This window comes from Fusarium oxysporum, chromosome 6 (genome assembly GCF_000149955.1).
Source record: "Fusarium oxysporum f. sp. lycopersici 4287 chromosome 6, whole genome shotgun sequence".
Taxonomy (NCBI): domain Eukaryota; kingdom Fungi; phylum Ascomycota; class Sordariomycetes; order Hypocreales; family Nectriaceae; genus Fusarium; species Fusarium oxysporum.
In genome coordinates this window covers 826,068-842,443 of record NC_030991.1, presented here as the reverse complement: position 1 = coordinate 842,443, position 16,376 = coordinate 826,068, and the positions used below count along the sequence as shown (strand labels likewise).

Sequence of the window (16,376 nt, the reverse complement as noted above, 5' to 3'; positions counted from 1 at the left end):
AAACAGATGATCCGGCAGTTCTAGGGTAACCGCTCGCTGTGCAAGAAATATCAGATATATCAGATGGATAGACGCCTGTATCTGATTTGATTGATCTGATAAAATTCTATATCTGATTTGGATTGCTCGATTTGATTGATATATCTGAGTGTTAATCTGATCTGACGGCAGCCCTGTAGTGAAAAATTAACCTGATGATATGATTAAGAATTGTCCCAGAATTCCTATTCACCAACTGCGCAGTGGCTACAAAGCAAAGATGCTTATACTTGAGGTCAATTTCTTCCTTCAAATCAACCTCAGAATTGAACTGATCGTAAATATGTCTTTCCCGGCACATGCTAGGCTTCTTGCTATGCATTCCATGACAGTTCCCAACAGTCTGGAGTGAAACGATAATCACCTGATTCACTAGGTCTGCTACCACGTTGTTCTTTTCCACAAGTGGCCCCTGATGACGAGGGCTAATTGATGTTTTCGAGTATGGCAAGTATCTATTGGCAAGCCACTGCAGTTTCCGAAAAATCGGGTTTGTTGGTGCCACAATGATGCAAGGTGATACAAGGATCCATCCTGCAGGGTTCGTGATGCGAGAATGAGAGCATTCCGTTAATCAGATTCGCACATAGCCGCTGGAGTACGATCAGCGGTCAAGAAACGACTGCTGGAGATCTCAGAATAAGCTATAGATCTGTTCCTCATTTGGTCTAAACTGCATTTATTCTGTGCATATGCGCTTGCTCGAGTTTGGAAGACACGGCTGACGCGGTGCCAACCTGAAAACCCTCTTGTGGCAACTATGACTCGTTCCTGACCTGTTGACACAATCAAGGACAATTAGGGCATCCGTAAGTTGCCGCTAGAGAATTCAGGAACAGGGCAACTCTTTGATGACTGAGGCAATCAGCCACGCACCGGATTGTTCACCCCAGTTTAGCCTCTGTTCCTGAAAGAGTATATCCCGGAACCGGAGCTGACACATAGGGTAATGATATGTGTTCTAACTAAACCTCCTGACTAGATGTTGTGGAATGTTCTTGGTGGCGTTGCTTTTGTTAAAGAAATCTACTTTCTGTTCCGGAGGCTCTCAAGGAGAGCACAGTCTTGCTTAAGGCTAGATGCTACGCTCTTGGTGGTTCAGCGTCTAACAGTTGTCATATGGAGGTCCGTGGGCAGATCGTAGGAAACAAGTAATTCCACCGGCATACAGAGTACAACGTTGGAATAAGGGGTCCTGGAAGCAACCGGAAGGAATGGGGTGTTTTGCCTGTGAAAACGACCAATAGTGCATATTAAGTTTCATTGCCATGCGCCACATGTAAAAAGATGGTGGACTGAAAATAAGGTGATGGTAAACAGAGAAGGAGGCGTTAAAATGATTCTTAATTTAATGAGAGAAAAGAGGATTGAGTAGTTAAGTGGCGTCGTAGAGCAAGTGTCGGTTGATTAAAACTGGGCCGTGGCCATCCTTAACCTATCAGAAGAGGTCATCAAGCTTACAGAAGATGGCACTATAAACAGACTCAGTTCATCATTAGAGCGAGATTTGGCACCATCCATCGTCAGGCCTGATGGCTGAAAGGTCTAGGGTTTTGTCGTTGCCAATTATATGACAAACAAGAAGGCATTCCTAAAACTTGGCGCGGTTCTCGGCTGCCCGATAATGCTGCGAATTCCCTATCCAATACAGAGGAATCACATGCTTATTACATAAATGGCGTGCGTAAGCATCCTCGATGGAACACTACATAATAACCATGACAATCCAATGCGATATGCAGCAAACAGCAAACACATTGATAATATTGTTTGAGGGGATGTCTTAACAGTCGCCGATCCATTCCCTTCTTTTCACCGTCTTCTCGTCTTGCCTGGCCAAAATATTTCACAGCACCAAACTCCATCGTCCCCTCAATGCCGCATAGCGTATTCGATGACGCCGCTATCTGCTGACACATTCTAGACCGCAGCTCAAGCAATGGACCGGTCTAGACCACCACCTAAACCTAAGGTTATTCGCTAGTGCGGGGAGGTGGACACCGCAGAGTCAGTCTCGAGCCCGTTTCCCCTATCAAGTTATCTCTCTTTTCTGATTAGTGAACTGGAGGTGACTTAGGTCGACGTGGAAGGGCCCGATGCACTGGGCGCCCAACCCATCACCCAGTGTCAAGATCAGTCGACAAGGCATACGATACGCCACTATCTCGATAAAGTGTTAGACTATTGTCTCTGAAATTCTCGTAAGATATTACATATGTAGTACATACAGAGAACCAGTGCCTCCTATTTAAACAATAGCAATTGCTGCGAGTCAATACCTTAAGGATTACCTTGTCAAGCATCCATTCTCCCTCTCTGATTTCTTTTTTATCAAAGTTTCCAATCGTCTCATACCAGTGACTACCCACTGAGCGCCAGATGGCTGCTTTACAGATTGGTGGTACCTTGGACACTCTTGCTCAAGGAGTTGGCAGCGATCCTCAGTTCGAAGTAAGTTCCCATCTTTATCTTATCTATATCATGTTAGGAGCCCACCCTCTGTCTCCATGCCACGAGTTTGGTGCTCGGCCATGCCGAAGCCTGCTTCCTGCAACTTCACGAAACATGCACTAACTCTAACCGTCAGATGCCTCTTGACTTTTCACTCGGACAGGGTAAGTCGCCTTGAAGCTGATCTACAGAACACCTACTCACCGTGGTATTCTCGACAGTAACCACCAAAACCCTCCCATGGGATGCGGATGATTACCTCGCTTCTGAGTATTTGTCAAACACATCCAGCACACATGGACTTTCTGATCTTTTGCAAGCCAATTATTCCATGGCCTGCCAACCAAGTCCCAACACAGACCTCAACTATGCTTGCCACAAGACCAGCATCGAGTCGGTGAGCAGCGAGACGAGTGAACCCCTGACCCCAACGGGACAACAGAACCAAACACCAACTCAAATCTTCCCCACTAACAACCTTTCGTATTCCACCCCGGAAGTTGAACTGCGATCAGCATCACGCAAGCCGAAGAACTGTAAACGTCGATCCGCCGTTTCGGGCACTCGAGCACATGCTCGAGAATGCCATAACCTCATCGAAAAGCAGTACCGCACCCGACTCAAGTCTCAGTTTGAAAGACTTCTCGCGGTACTACCAGCGTCAAATACACGCAGACTAGCTGACAGGGACAGCATAGCCAACCCGAGCCAAGTCTTAAGCCGGGGACAAGTACTGGATTTGGCAAGTGAAAGGATTTTGGAATTGGAAAATGAGATTGCCTTTCTATTGAGTATAAAAACAAACGGCTATCCAACGGCGTAACGTTGACGGAGAATTCATACCGTGTGAATATCATGGAAGCATTCTCACCGTTGTTCTGTTAAGAGCTTAGTGTGTTTTGATGCCAGGCTTATCATATCAATGCAAGCTGAAATGGCCATCTCGGGTAATTGGTCTATGTAATTAGTGCACGTTCAATACAAGCTATCAAACGGCCGTCTGATCCTAGCGTAGAACTCAAAGGGGCACACTGCCTGTCACTTCAATGGGGTAACTGGTCGATTGCAAGATGCGTTGAGTTCGATCTAGACATTTAAACTCTGTTTCTAAATCGAGATGAATGCTTTGATACACAAACCCGTCAGCTTCAAACCCCTGTCGACCACACATAAACCTACGTGTTAATATCAGTGTGAGGTACAAGGAGGGAACAGGGAAGAACCAAAGACCTAGCTTTCAGGGCCTTGGGTCAAATAGTGACCGATAATCTAATGTGCATTGACGCCCACGTGACAGGAGTAACAAGATTTAGGCTCACTGTCAATGAAGTTTGAGCTTAGTCTCATGGTGAGCTGTCAAACTGCTAGCACTACATTCTTCCCCGGTGGAGTTACCGACACAGTCAAAACTGCACCTAACTAAAGCTTTGAGGCAAATTCGTGGTGGCAGTTCTGGGATCACCGTGGTGGAGTGGATCCTGAAGATCGCGAACATTTCTACATTAGAAAATTTGGGTTGACAATCGACCTATGCATAACGTACATGATAAGCGAGCGTCTCAGACAAGCGAGTGTCTCAACAAACATCGATCCACAAGATGTAAATCGTCACAAAAACACAACGAAACTCTAAATCAATTGAAACTAACTGCTATGCTCTTCCTCAGACACTGAAACAACTATCTGACATGTTCTTGCGTTATGCCCCATCTTGCCGCATGCTCCACAATGCCTTTCCTTTGCTTGCACCGACCTTCCCTGACTACCACTTCTCAACGATTCTTCCACTGCCTGCCCGTCAACATTCATCTGACCAATCGCTTGCCTTCCTTCCTCTACTGTCATCACCCCTCTCTTCTGCAGTCTGGTTTTTTTCATATTCCGCCACCGACTTAGTATCTCATTTGCTTGTCGAAGGTCTTGGTTCTCAGCCCTTAACAAGGCATTCTCGTGCATTATCGCCTTGGTTCCCTTAGCAAGAGACTTGAGAGCTCCTAGAATTGACTCTGGGGAGCTACTTTGGTGCCGCCTTATTCGTCTATCGAGGTATTCACACTGAAATTGTGCTTCAAGCACGGTTTTTGGCGTCTTTGAGACCCAAGGGGTTGAGGGGCTAGCTACCTCCTCGGCAGGCGTTGGGGTCCGCAGCCGCACATCAAGCTTTGAGACCACACTTTCCGGGTCACGAGGCACAAGCCCGGCTCCTCTAAAGGCTGATTTTATATTTTGCTCCGTCATTGTGACCTGAAATGCGGCATAAAAAGCCGAGAAGAACTCGGTCTTGGAAACGTGGGTTATGGAGCATCGGATCAGATGCTCAATTTCTCGACCATACGCCTTCTTGAGTAGGTTAAAGCACCCGACATCGAGAGGCTGAAGTAGATGAGACGAGTGAGGTGGCATACAGAGCGTGATGATTTTGTTTTCCTTACAATATCTCTCAAAGTCGATAGAGTGGTGACTTTCGTGGCCGTCGAGGATCAGAAGACGATAGCGACTATTTGATCGCTTGCTTGTACACCGGTCGAAGTGTTTTAGCCACTCGAGGCCTACCTCATTATCGGTCCAGCCATTTGGGCTCGTCGCAATGACCCGATCGCCTGGGAGGTTGCTGTCTCGGTACCAGTTGGCGAGGTGATACTGGCCCGAACCAATGATGAACGGCGGGATCGCTCGGCCTTCCGCATTGATAGCCTGAATGACGGTAATCCATTCCCGGTTCCCAGGTTGAACTGATTTAGGCCTCCCACTCCTGTCTGTGCCTGTGATGATCATTCCGCTTGCAATGACGCCCATCATAAAACCAGTCTCGTCAAAGTTCCAGATATCATCCGATCGGATGCCGTACTTGGCGACTGTGTTTTCCACAAGCCTAAACCAGTTTCGAATGATGTTTGGATCTTCGCACTTGGCTCTCTGACAGTCATATCTACGAAAAAAACGCGTCTTGAGCTCTCTGTGTCGCTTGACAAAGTTGGAAGCCCATCGCTTGCCGATAGGTGGCGCGTCGCGGTCGGCGAGCAGTCGGTTGGCCATTTCTTCCACACAACGTAGTCGCGGGGGAAATCCTCGCGAATCTAGGTCGAGAATGAACTGAACTATGGTCTGCTCTTCCAGATCAGACAGTTTGCGTGACTTGGGAGTGGCATCGCGTTGAGACTGGATGCCCTTCTGGCGGCGACCAAGGGTTTTCCAGGAGACTGTATATATGCTTGCTGCGCGACGGAGACTTAATTTTGGATCATTTTGAAGAGCTTGAAGAGCAAGAAGAATATTCGCCTCGTTATTAAGCCGTAGCATTGTTGGTTGTTGAGAAATTCATGATTGAAGGAAAATTTGGGGAAGTTGAGGGATTTTTGAGACACTCGCTTGTCTGTGACACTCGCTTATCATGTACGTTACCATACTTTGCGATTGTATTCTGTACGAGCCTGAACCAATTGCGAATAGTAGTCGGATCTTCACATCTAGCCCTTTGATAGTCATATCTCCGCTGAAAACGCGTCTTGAGGTCTGGTTGCCGCTTGACGAAATTGATAGCCCAGCGCTTGCCAACTGGTGATGCATCGCGATCAGCAAGCAGTCCATTGGCCATTTCTTCAACACTACGATGCCGGGGAGGAAATCCTCGCGAATCGAGGTCGAGAATATACTGAACTATGATCTGTTCCTCTAGATCAGATAGTTTCCGCGACTTCGGGATAGTATTATGTATAGAGAGTATGCCTTTGCGTCGGCGCCATAGCTTCATAGGGCCAACTTCATATATCTCTGCAGCTCGTCGGAGCTTTAATTTAAGGTTATTTTGGAGCGCCTGAGAGGAAGAAGAACTCTAGCCTCTTCATTTAATTGTGGCATATTGGGTGGTTGAGAATTAATTGATCAGATAGAAAGTGAGGTGTATGAGGGATTTTTGTAACACTCGCTTATCATCTACGTTATATTTCCTCTGATTTAATTTCCCCTTATCCCGAGCACTACAAGCCTAATATCTTAATATATCATAATCGCTGATAAAACCTCGGCTAATGAACGCCTTTAGCATCACCGCGCCTATCTGGAATAAATATCGACTTGCATAGTGGGCAGTCGATATGGTGTTTCTGGAACCAGGAGTCAATGCAACTCGTATGGAAGACATGTTTACATTTCAACCGTCGGACATCGTCCTGGTCCCCCAGAACTTCGATGCATATTGCACTATCCTGATGTCAGTATGGGCAGAAAACTCTCTCATTTCAACTTGGAACTTACCAGACTTCAGCTGAACTAGACTGCGTTGAAGCCCAGGTTGCCTGCTTCTTTAGCCCCTTTGCTGCTTCGTATTTTTGTGACGGGTTTGCGTCGTTTAGCGTCCGTAGATCGACTGTATCCTTGGGTGAAGGTTTCGCCGCCTCGATGTCTCCCTGAGGTTGGGGATGATGATATAGTGATTTCACAATGAAACTACCTTTATTAACATGAACAAGGACCGCACATCTACGAAGGAAACGCGTACAAAATGATGATTACCAAAGGTACACCGATGATGCCGCCCACTAACCCAGAGAAAATAGGTGTAGGCGTCGATGGGGTGGAGGCGTCACTCTGATTTGTCAAGTTGTCTCGGGGGATGTAAGCCATGAATCGTGGTTTTCAATGAAGACTGTGTCAAATTTCTCGCAATGCCAAGTGGAATACAGCGAGTTATAAAGGCTGCGTTTCGCATCAGTTGCAGTCTCTATCGATGTTTTCTGAGCATATGATCGTAGGTTCCCGCGCCAAAGATCATAATGGAACTATGTTTAAGTCACTTGTTGGCGACTGTTTTCACTGCATATCGAGCGAGAGGGTGCGCTTGAGAGCCAAACCGGAGGGATGTGCGATTTGTGCTTGATCATACGTTAACCCTGAGGTTCGATCTAGACTAGACTCAGATGAGCCTAGCGGCATCCACTACAAGTCCGATGACGTGATGCCAGTGATCATGGTCGCCAATTAATGTCAAGACGCGACCACATGTGAATGCAACTAATAAACAGATTAGCCCAGATCCAACCCTGGAGAGATTCCGTCTTCAACGTGGTGTCATGGTGGGCTTATGTGACTTATCTGGTCCTGTGGCTTTGCAGTGGTGTACTGTGCGGCCCTCTCCTCTAGGCACTTTCAGCATCTAGGAATCAGGTCATAGCCACGTGAGCCGATAAATTGACACTCGACCATTCCCCACTGGCCAGTCCCGAACTGTGACGGTTGGGTTTTCCAACTGGATAAACTAGACCTACGCTACTATACTACTAATGAGTGAATGGATGAATGAACGAATTTATTCCGCCCGGGGAGGATACGCCTCATAAGGCCTAGAACGTTAAATCTCGTTACATTCTTTTCCCCGACTTCTGGCTCAGACCTCACCAATCCCTACTCCTCGCCACATTTCCCAGCCTCGCTTGTCCCTGCGATAGGCTTGCTTGAAGGCGGACTTCTCCTTGTTCAGCATCCTATCTTCAGCAGCTGAAGCATGGTCTGTCAACTTGAGGCTGTTCAATGTTAGTAGTCAACTGTGATGTTCATGCTTAATATGTTCTGTTTTCCCTTTCTCAACTCAGTCTTCCCGTCGCCATCACAAACTTATGTATGTATGTATGTATATTTTTCGTCCGGGGGCCGTGAGGCCCGTAAAGACCCCTATTGGGGCACAGGACGTGCTAAGCTAGAGTCTCTAGTGCTAAAATCTAAGTAAAGCTTTCGCAAATTACAGAACAGACCACTATCCAGCATATCATCGGCTCAAAAGCGCGTCCTGTCGAGCCTGTTACCCGTCAGCGGGATGACCAGGTGCGGCTATCATAATGGTAGCCGCTATATCGGTCAGTCTTTAGTGAGACTGGGGAGAGGGCGGCGGCATGACCGCACGAGCCGGCCAAGCCCATGAGAATAAAGAAAACAAACAAAGAAACAAAGAAACAAAGAAACAAAGAAACAGAAGGGAAAGGAAGCTAAAAGGAGAGGAGGAGACGCAAATGCATCTCCGATCTGCCTCGTTTAGTAACGAGTGCATATCCTTTCGAAGAAGGCGCTTGACTTGGTCAACTTGATGTACTTGTCGAAGTTCCTTCCTATTGTTCAGGAACGGAGGTTATCTACTAGGTTTCGAAAGCTTCTTTTGGTTTCTGTCTCGCCACCTTTCGCAGGTATGCTAGTGTCGGCTGAGCGCCTTCCGGTTCTGGTAGCGAGGACGCTACCTTTGCTAGTTTATCGGCTTGTTCGTTGCCGGGAATGTCCGTGTGTCCAGGTATCCAGCGCTTTTGTGTAGCTCCGTGCGATGCAGCTATCGCCCGGAACTCGACAAGGACTGCTTGTGAAGAATCAGACGGTGAGCCCCGTAGGCATGTGGCGGCTGCCAGGTTGTCTAGACAGACTACAATGTCCCGTGCTGCCGATCCTGGGGGGTTGAGAGCGGCCTTAAGGCCCTCCAGTGCTCCTGTAAGTTCAGCATTAAAGACCTCGGCAGGTCCAAGACGGCCCGAGCCGTCGCAGATGGAGAGATGCTGCTGGTGAATGGCGAAGCCATAGCTGGCTGCTCCCTCGATGATAGAGACTGGTTGCGGTTCAAAAGTAGTATGGGGGGGTTATTTTTAGTGCGACGCATACTTATACACGTTAGCTAGTTACCATTAAAACTAATCCTTCTTCGGCCCTCGAACATTAGCAGCAGCTACAAAATGCCCCCAGGTAATCAACTCCCGACTACAGTCGTCTTGATGGATAATACAATTAATGAGCGTTGGACCATCAGTATGCGCAACGGCTCGTTCCAAACCATTCGAAAGTTCCTCAGAAGTGCGAGCTTCAAGACCAAGCGCGATCTTTCCTTCATCCTCACAACTAAACGCCTCGACTAAATGACCATAATCCCAGTTCTGAACTCGATTATATAGTCCATCGTGAATTTCCACCTCGATAGTGTAGCCTCGGTTATTCATGAGGAGTATAATGATAGGCACTCTGTATCTTACCATTTGAGATACTTCCTGGGCTGTCATCTGGAAGGCACCGTCTCCAACCATGACGATAATCTGTCGTTGCGGCCTTGCAAGGGTGTAACCGAATGATGCGGGAATAGACCATCCAGGATGGCCCCATTGCATTTCAATCTCAAATTCAGCTCCAAATGGAAGACTCAACTTCAGTCCGTTAAACCATGAGTCACCAGTGTCCGCAAACACCGTAGTATCAGGGTTAAGTGACAGCAGGGCTTGCGTTTGTCGAGCAATCTCCTTTCTCGTTAACTTCTCAGGACAACGCGAGGGTTTTCCCAGAGATGGATCAGGACGTAACCTGTTATACTCAATCATGGTAGTATCATTCCAGCCAACTGTCGCAGCTAGTCTCGACAGAAAGTCGTGCATTTCAATAAGGCTGCAGTAGAGCTTGGAAGCCACTGTTATATTGTTCATATCAACAACAAGCTGCGGGACACTTGGTAAAGCTGTCCAACCAACAGTACTGTAGTCGGTGAAGACAGTGCCAATGCAAATGAGCAGATCAGCCCAATTGACGATAGCGTCAGCCGCTAGGGTGCTGACCTGACCCCAAAACATGCCAGCAAACTGTGCATGATCTTCAGGAAATGAGCCCTTGGCAGCTGGTTGGATGACGACAGCACATCCGATCGCCTCTGCCAATTGAAGGAGAGCATCCTGAGCTTTGGCCCTACGTACCAGGGGCCCAACAAGGATAATGCACCTGTGTTTGGTACCAATAAGCTCGCACGATTTGGATACAGCAACATCGAGTGCGTGTTGGTTGCATGGAGCTGATGTAAGAAGCGAGGTTATAGGTCCAGGACGAAGACAGGTCTCGCCCGCAAGGTTAACTGGAACCTCTATGTAAACTGGTTTCTTTTGTGTGAGGGCAGCTCGGATACCTGTATCGATAATCCCAGGAGCGTTCAATGCCTGACGCACACGAGCCGCGAAACAAGTGATCTTTCTGGCCATCTCAAGCTGATATGTCGTGTCATATTCACTAAGAGTGTGATGGAGTAGGTGCTGGCCCACATCGTTGGTATTAGGCGCTCCACTAACAAGGATAAGAGGAAGTCTCTCAGCGTAGGCACTGCCGATTCCATTGAAGGTAGAGAAAGCGCCGACGCTGTACGTCACGATACAGACACCAATGCCATTCGCGCGAGCATAGCCTTCAGCGGCGAGAGAGCAGTTGAGCTCATTCGTGCAGCCTATTTCAGTCAGGGACGGATGAGCCTCAAGCTTGTCGCGGAGAATTAGGTTGTAGTCCCCTGGGACAATGAAATGATGACGGATTCCGATCTGGACAAGCCTCTCAGCAAGATAATCACCAACGGTGAAGGGCGACATGGCGACGGAAATGGGGATTCCTGTATACTGGTGGCACGAATATATCGGCCTTATACAAAAATGAGGAAAGCAGCCAAGGTAGTCTTGAATTGCTGGTCCTTGACATCGAGTTGTCTAAATATTCGACCATATGTACTGCAGCGGGGGATTGTCCACTAAATCTGCATGATTACAATGCATCGCGTAGTCATACCCTCTTCGATATCACCCTGTAATGGAGTCATAGAATGATCATTTGAGAAGATATGGAGGTGTTCTGGCTGGGAGATACTAGACGTGTATTCCCAGTGCCTTTGACGTCTTACTGGCTGCGAACTGGAGATTGCAAGCCTCTGATTACGTGCTAGTAGTTGTAACATACTAAGGTTCAAGCCACTATCGTAATCAGGCCACCATAACATGACCGGCAAATGAGCTGACCGGTTATGTCGTTATGGATGTCTACTCGGAAACTTCCCGGTATTGAAGCAGTAGTCCTTAGAGACAAGCGAAAGCCACTTAACATGCGTGGCGTCATGAACAACTTATATGTCCCAAGATTCACCAGGTCGAGTCGCATTCTCATAATGTATTGTCCAGGTCGTAAAGTCTTGAGTTTACCCCACTTTTAGGATAACATGATGAGTTCCAACGACACTAATGTAAACTCGAAAAGGTTAGGGAAAGAGGAGATTCATGATGTGAGACAATGGAAAGATGACAGTATAGTGACACATCAAATCTCTCATCAAGTGATAAATGGGAAACTAAATAATGAAAGACTGATTCACTCGTATCTGACGGTATACGCAAATGTTCGTGTCCATAAAACAAGCCTCAACCCCCATTACATCTTTACTCTATAGAGCTTCTGCGTCACGTTCAAGCAATTATCAAATCATGAATGATGATTGGACTGCTGAACCTCTGGTTCTCAACTTTGAGCATCTGGCTCGAAGTGATGTTGGCCTAGTCGGCGGCAAGAATTCCTCCTTGGGCGAAATGATTCGAGCCCTCGGACCCAAAGGGATTCCAGTGCCACCAGGTTTCGCGACATCCTCCTATGCCTACTGGCACTACGTCGATGCCAATAACATCCGCGGCAAAGTCGATGAATTGGTCAATGAATGGCAAGCTGGTCAACAGACACTCGCCGAGGCAGGCCATGCCATACGTAACTTGTTCCTACGTGGGACATGGCCAGCTGATACTGCAGAGGCCATCTTGTCAGGCTATCAAGACCTCTGTGATAAAGCTCAGGTTGATAATCTGAGTGTTGCAGTACGATCTAGCGCAACAGCTGAAGATCTTCCTGATGCGAGCTTCGCTGGACAGCAGGAGACGTACCTGAACATTCAAGGTAGAGAAGCACTGCTAGATGCCTGTCGACGATGCTACGCTTCACTCTTCACAGATCGAGCCATCAGCTATCGCCAAATCAAGGAGTTCAGCCATGCAAGCGTGGCTCTTTCCATTGGAGTACAACAGATGGTTCGCTCTGATATCGGTGGTTCGGGTGTCATGTTCTCTATAGATACCGAGAGCGGATTCGACAAAGTTGTTCTCATCAATGCTGCTTGGGGTCTTGGCGAGAACGTTGTTCAGGGCACGGTCAATCCGGATGAATACCAATCTTTCAAGCCTCTCTTGTCCAACAAGAATATTTCACCAATTCTAAGCAAGAAACTTGGCGATAAGTCAATCAAAATGGTTTATGGGGATAAGTGCAGACCTACACGTAATGTCCCCACGTCCAGGGCTGAGCAAGCCGCTTATGTTCTCGAGGATGAAGAAATTCTCCAGCTGTCACGATGGGCATGTCTCATTGAAGAGCATTATGGTTGCCCGATGGATATGGAGTGGGCCAGGGATGGCTCTTCGGGAAAGCTTTTCATCGTCCAGGCCAGACCCGAGACTGTGCAGTCTCGTCGTGACACAGCTGCCTTTAAAACCTACAAGGTTGGTGAACGTGGCCATACATTGACCACTGGACTATCCATTGGTGATAAAGCAGTTGCTGGGCGTATCTGCCTGCTCAATACGGTCTCGGACATGGATAAGTTTATCGATGGATCTATTTTGGTCACCGAGGCTACAGATCCTGACTGGGTGCCTGTCATGAAGCGCGCCGCCGCTATCATCACCGACCAAGGTGGACGTACTTCTCATGCCGCCATTGTCAGTCGCGAACTAGGTATTCCAGCAGTCGTGGGTACAGGAAATGCCACCTACGTTCTGCACACCGGTCAGGATGTCACTGTATCGTGTGCAGAAGGTGATTCAGGTCTTGTCTATGATGGAATCTCGGAGATCACCACCCAGATGGTTTACATATCTGAACTCCCTTCGGTCCGAACAAAGATCATGCTGAATCTGGCCAACCCTGCAGCTGCATACCGCTGGTGGAGACTCCCAGTCGATGGCATCGGACTTGCTCGTATGGAATTTGTTGTCAGCAATTCTATTCAAGTCCACCCTATGGCTCTTATTCACTTCGAACATCTCAAGGATGGAGAAGCCAAGAGAGAAATTGGCAAGTTGACGGCAGGCTATGCCTCCAAGCCTGATTACTTTGTTGACAAGTTGGCTTCCGGCCTGGCAACTCTTTGTTCCGCTGTCTACCCTAAACCAGTCATCATCAGGACGAGCGATTTCAAGACCAACGAGTATGCTCGTCTGATAGGTGGTGCTGAGTTTGAACTGAAAGAAGAGAATCCCATGATTGGATTTCGCGGGGCCTCGCGCTATTACTCACCTCGATACAAAGAGGGTTTCGCTCTGGAATGCCGGGCTATCAAGAGGGTACGAGAGGAAATAGGTCTCACCAATGCCATCGTCATGATACCTTTCTGCCGAACAATCAAAGAAGCCCGAAAGGTGCTAGACGTTATGGAGGAGAACGGTCTAAAGCGAGGAGAGAATGGTCTCAAGGTCTATGTCATGTGCGAGATTCCATCCAATGTTATTCTGGCCTCGAGCTTCGCTGAACACTTTGACGGTTTTTCCATTGGGTCTAATGACCTGGCACAGCTTACGCTCGGAGTAGACCGGGACTCTGGAGAGTTGGCGAGTTTGTTCAACGAGCAGGATGAGGCTGTTAAGTGGATGATCGCCAGAGCTATTGAAGTGGCTCGTCGGGAGGGATGCAAGATTGGGCTTTGCGGTGAGGCACCGAGCAATCATCCTGAGTTTGCTAAGTTCTTGGTTGAGGCAGGAATCGATTCCATCTCTGTTAGCCCAGATAGCTTTGTTCAGGTTATGAAGCACGTGGTGGCTAGTGAACAGGGCTTGTAAAGATGTATGTAATTACTGTTAGTGATATAACTACTGTATTAATGGCTGATTAGTTTGACTGTTACTGCAGAGATCTCATGAGCTTGTAGATCTGTTGTGAGTCAACAAAGGTGTCAACTGTCAATGGCAACAGCTGCAATGAAAATAGAAATCTCTATTAGTGGTGATTGCACATGGCCACTACAAAAGGGAACAGGGGTTCTTTTAATGGTCTGAAACTATCAATAGAATGGTATCTCGCAGCCCAGAAGATCCTACTTTTCTGGGAGAGATTACTCCTCACTGGGAAAGGGCATGTGCCCCATTGCTTGACATATAAAGACGAGCATGTCTAATCATTATCGTGATGGATTTTGTCAGCATCATATAACCTACCGGTAAAGTGAGGCTTTTGGGGCCCCACAATTATCATCAGACATGAGGAGCGAACTGAGGGGAAAGATAAGCAAAGAAAGGGCTTTCACCGGCCAAAGAGATGAGACGAGATCAGATTTAGAGCTTAGCTGAGGTATAGTCTAGGTGGGAATGACATGGTGCGCGCACAACGAGAACGTTAGATTTCGTATAAGAACCATCAATACCAGTTGTCTAACCTATAGCAATATTGTGTCACTCCAGCTCTTGGTCATTATACCACCCGTGGCAATTGAGAACCCTACAGCGGGCCAATCACAGCATGGTGGTCAGTACCAACACAATCCCTGCTAACCCCCGAGAGCATCCTTGGGACAGAATAGAGAGCCGACCTGAGGTAGGTAAACGAAATTGACCGACTTTAGATACCTATGGGCTCTCTATGCTAAACTCTACTCAGATACCGACCCAGATAAGTTACCTCAAGAGTTACCCTGCTGGATAACTACACGAAAGTACTTGCCACCTCATGATGGGTGGTCGTCTTTCGTGTTCCGTCATCTTTTCCACCGACCCAGCCCACCGTCGTGGAATCATCTTTACTTCTTCAGACTCTACCGGGCGTTCAAAGAGTCTTGGGAGACAGTTCAGCAATATGCAGGGCCGTTCGATTGTCGGTTTCGTCATGTAGTTGGAGATTATATCATGGTTGCACTCAACAGTAGTCAGAAAAACGAGGTCGGCACCTATCAACACGACAAGTCTTGGTACCATGGAAAACCAACATTCTTCAAGATCCAATTTTGGGCGCCATACTTCTCTCCACCTGAAGATAACGCCCGTATTCCATGGCAATGGGTCCGTGATCATAATACCCGACACCCAGACATCGCGCCAGACACGAAGTCCGAGGATATGACAGAGGGGTACTTCCACTCCTTGGAAAGCGTGCTTTGTAGATTATGGTGGAAATGCATGTACGAGACGGATCGCTTGTGTAATACCGGACTAGCACAGCGGAGTTTGATATGCTCGTCTGTCGAGCACTTCTCGAAACTTGTCGGTCCACGATGGTATGCAGAACATGGACGACCCTATCTGCTCCCATGGCACCTGCCACATTGGGAGGACCGGGAACGCGGAAGAGAGTATTTCTTACTTCTGCCCATTTCAGCCGGCATCATATTGGAGGAGTACGAAGGGACCAAGCACTTTTGATCGACATTACTGCTACCTACCCGACATAACATGATGTGGTTGCTTAATGTCGTTGAATCCGTCCCCGATCTTTGTGAACGAACTCGGGAACAAATCCAATGGATGGACAAGGCTTTTGACAACAACGAGGGCCAATTCGCTCTTCGTAGTCATCTGCATGTCAAAGCTACAGCCACGGCTGGAAGCGATCAAGCCGATCCGCTTCTGCGATGTTTTCTTTCAGACAGAGCCTCCACAAAGGGTAGTTCGAAGTGATGAGTGCGCCTACAACACAGATGAAGGCGAAAAGAATGGTTGCTTCATAGCACTCGACGAGGATGGCCATTGAGACGATGAATCCTCTGGAGAGGCCGATTAAGACCTTCACATATCGTCTAGGGCACGTGCTCTTGACCTCCTACAGCGCCGAGTTGCCTGGGACTATGGAGCAAGAAGACAGGCTCAAAGCCGGCAAGCGAGGAAGACGATTATTACCCCGTCTTTCGACTCGATTTCGTTAGCATCGTCGGTCTACCGCGCCGGCCGATCTGCAGGCCCAGTCACGTCTTTGACAATATCACGATATCGTTTCGCCATTGGAGTGCCCCGTATAGGGCAAAGCACGTGCAGGGCATCTATTTCGACCTGAGCGGCCGTACCTTCCGCATTGCCACCGGTGCTACACGAGAAGCTTGGTTCATC

The 16,376-nt window shown here is 47.9% G+C and overlaps 5 protein-coding genes across 5 annotated transcripts; 2 read left to right on the top strand and 3 right to left on the bottom strand.

Moving 5' to 3' along the window:
- Positions 1–2,574: 2,574 nt before the first annotated feature.
- Positions 2,575–3,240, top strand: FOXG_07097 (uncharacterized protein; the record flags this gene model as incomplete). The annotated part of the gene is made up of 3 exons (XM_018385728.1): positions 2,575–2,654; positions 2,712–3,139; positions 3,184–3,240. Exons 1-3 carry the CDS (start codon positions 2,627–2,629, stop codon positions 3,238–3,240), a joined length of 513 nt encoding a protein of 170 aa, XP_018244398.1. The 5' UTR covers positions 2,575–2,626.
- A 3,197-nt stretch (positions 3,241–6,437) lies between these two features.
- FOXG_19643 (uncharacterized protein) lies at positions 6,438–7,334 on the bottom strand. The gene is made up of 3 exons (XM_018399906.1): positions 6,989–7,334; positions 6,745–6,936; positions 6,438–6,690 (listed from the first exon to the last, which is right to left on the bottom strand). Exons 1-3 carry the CDS (start codon positions 7,111–7,113, stop codon positions 6,516–6,518), a joined length of 492 nt encoding a protein of 163 aa, XP_018244397.1. The 5' UTR covers positions 7,114–7,334; the 3' UTR covers positions 6,438–6,515.
- Positions 7,335–7,873: 539 nt separating this feature from the next.
- Positions 7,874–7,969, bottom strand: FOXG_19642 (uncharacterized protein; the record flags this gene model as incomplete). Its single annotated transcript, XM_018399905.1, has 1 exon — positions 7,874–7,969. One exon carries the CDS (start codon positions 7,967–7,969, stop codon positions 7,874–7,876), a length of 96 nt encoding a protein of 31 aa, XP_018244396.1.
- Positions 7,970–8,615: 646 nt separating this feature from the next.
- FOXG_07096 (pyruvate decarboxylase) lies at positions 8,616–10,850 on the bottom strand (the record flags this gene model as incomplete). Its single annotated transcript, XM_018385727.1, has 2 exons — positions 8,616–9,070; positions 9,245–10,850. 2 exons carry the CDS (start codon positions 10,848–10,850, stop codon positions 8,616–8,618), a joined length of 2,061 nt encoding a protein of 686 aa, XP_018244395.1.
- An 879-nt stretch (positions 10,851–11,729) lies between these two features.
- On the top strand, positions 11,730–14,183 carry FOXG_07095 (phosphoenolpyruvate synthase; the record flags this gene model as incomplete). Its single annotated transcript, XM_018385726.1, has 1 exon — positions 11,730–14,183. The coding sequence occupies one exon, from the start codon at positions 11,730–11,732 to the stop codon at positions 14,121–14,123; it is 2,394 nt and encodes a 797-aa protein (XP_018244394.1). The 3' UTR covers positions 14,124–14,183.
- Positions 14,184–16,376: the final 2,193 nt, after the last annotated feature.

Bases quoted from the DNA above. Each gene is read 5' to 3' on its own strand.
- FOXG_19643 (XM_018399906.1), bottom strand. From the start codon at position 7,113: ATGGCTTACATCCCCCGAGACAACTTGACAAATCAGAGTGACGCCTCC. The intron at 6,937-6,988 runs GTACGCGTTTCC...TAATAAAGGTAG, and splicing joins CCTTTGGTAATCATCATTTT to TTTCATTGTGAAATCACTAT. The intron at 6,691-6,744 runs GTAAGTTCCAAG...ACATCAGGATAG, and splicing joins TCTAGTTCAGCTGAAGTCTG to TGCAATATGCATCGAAGTTC.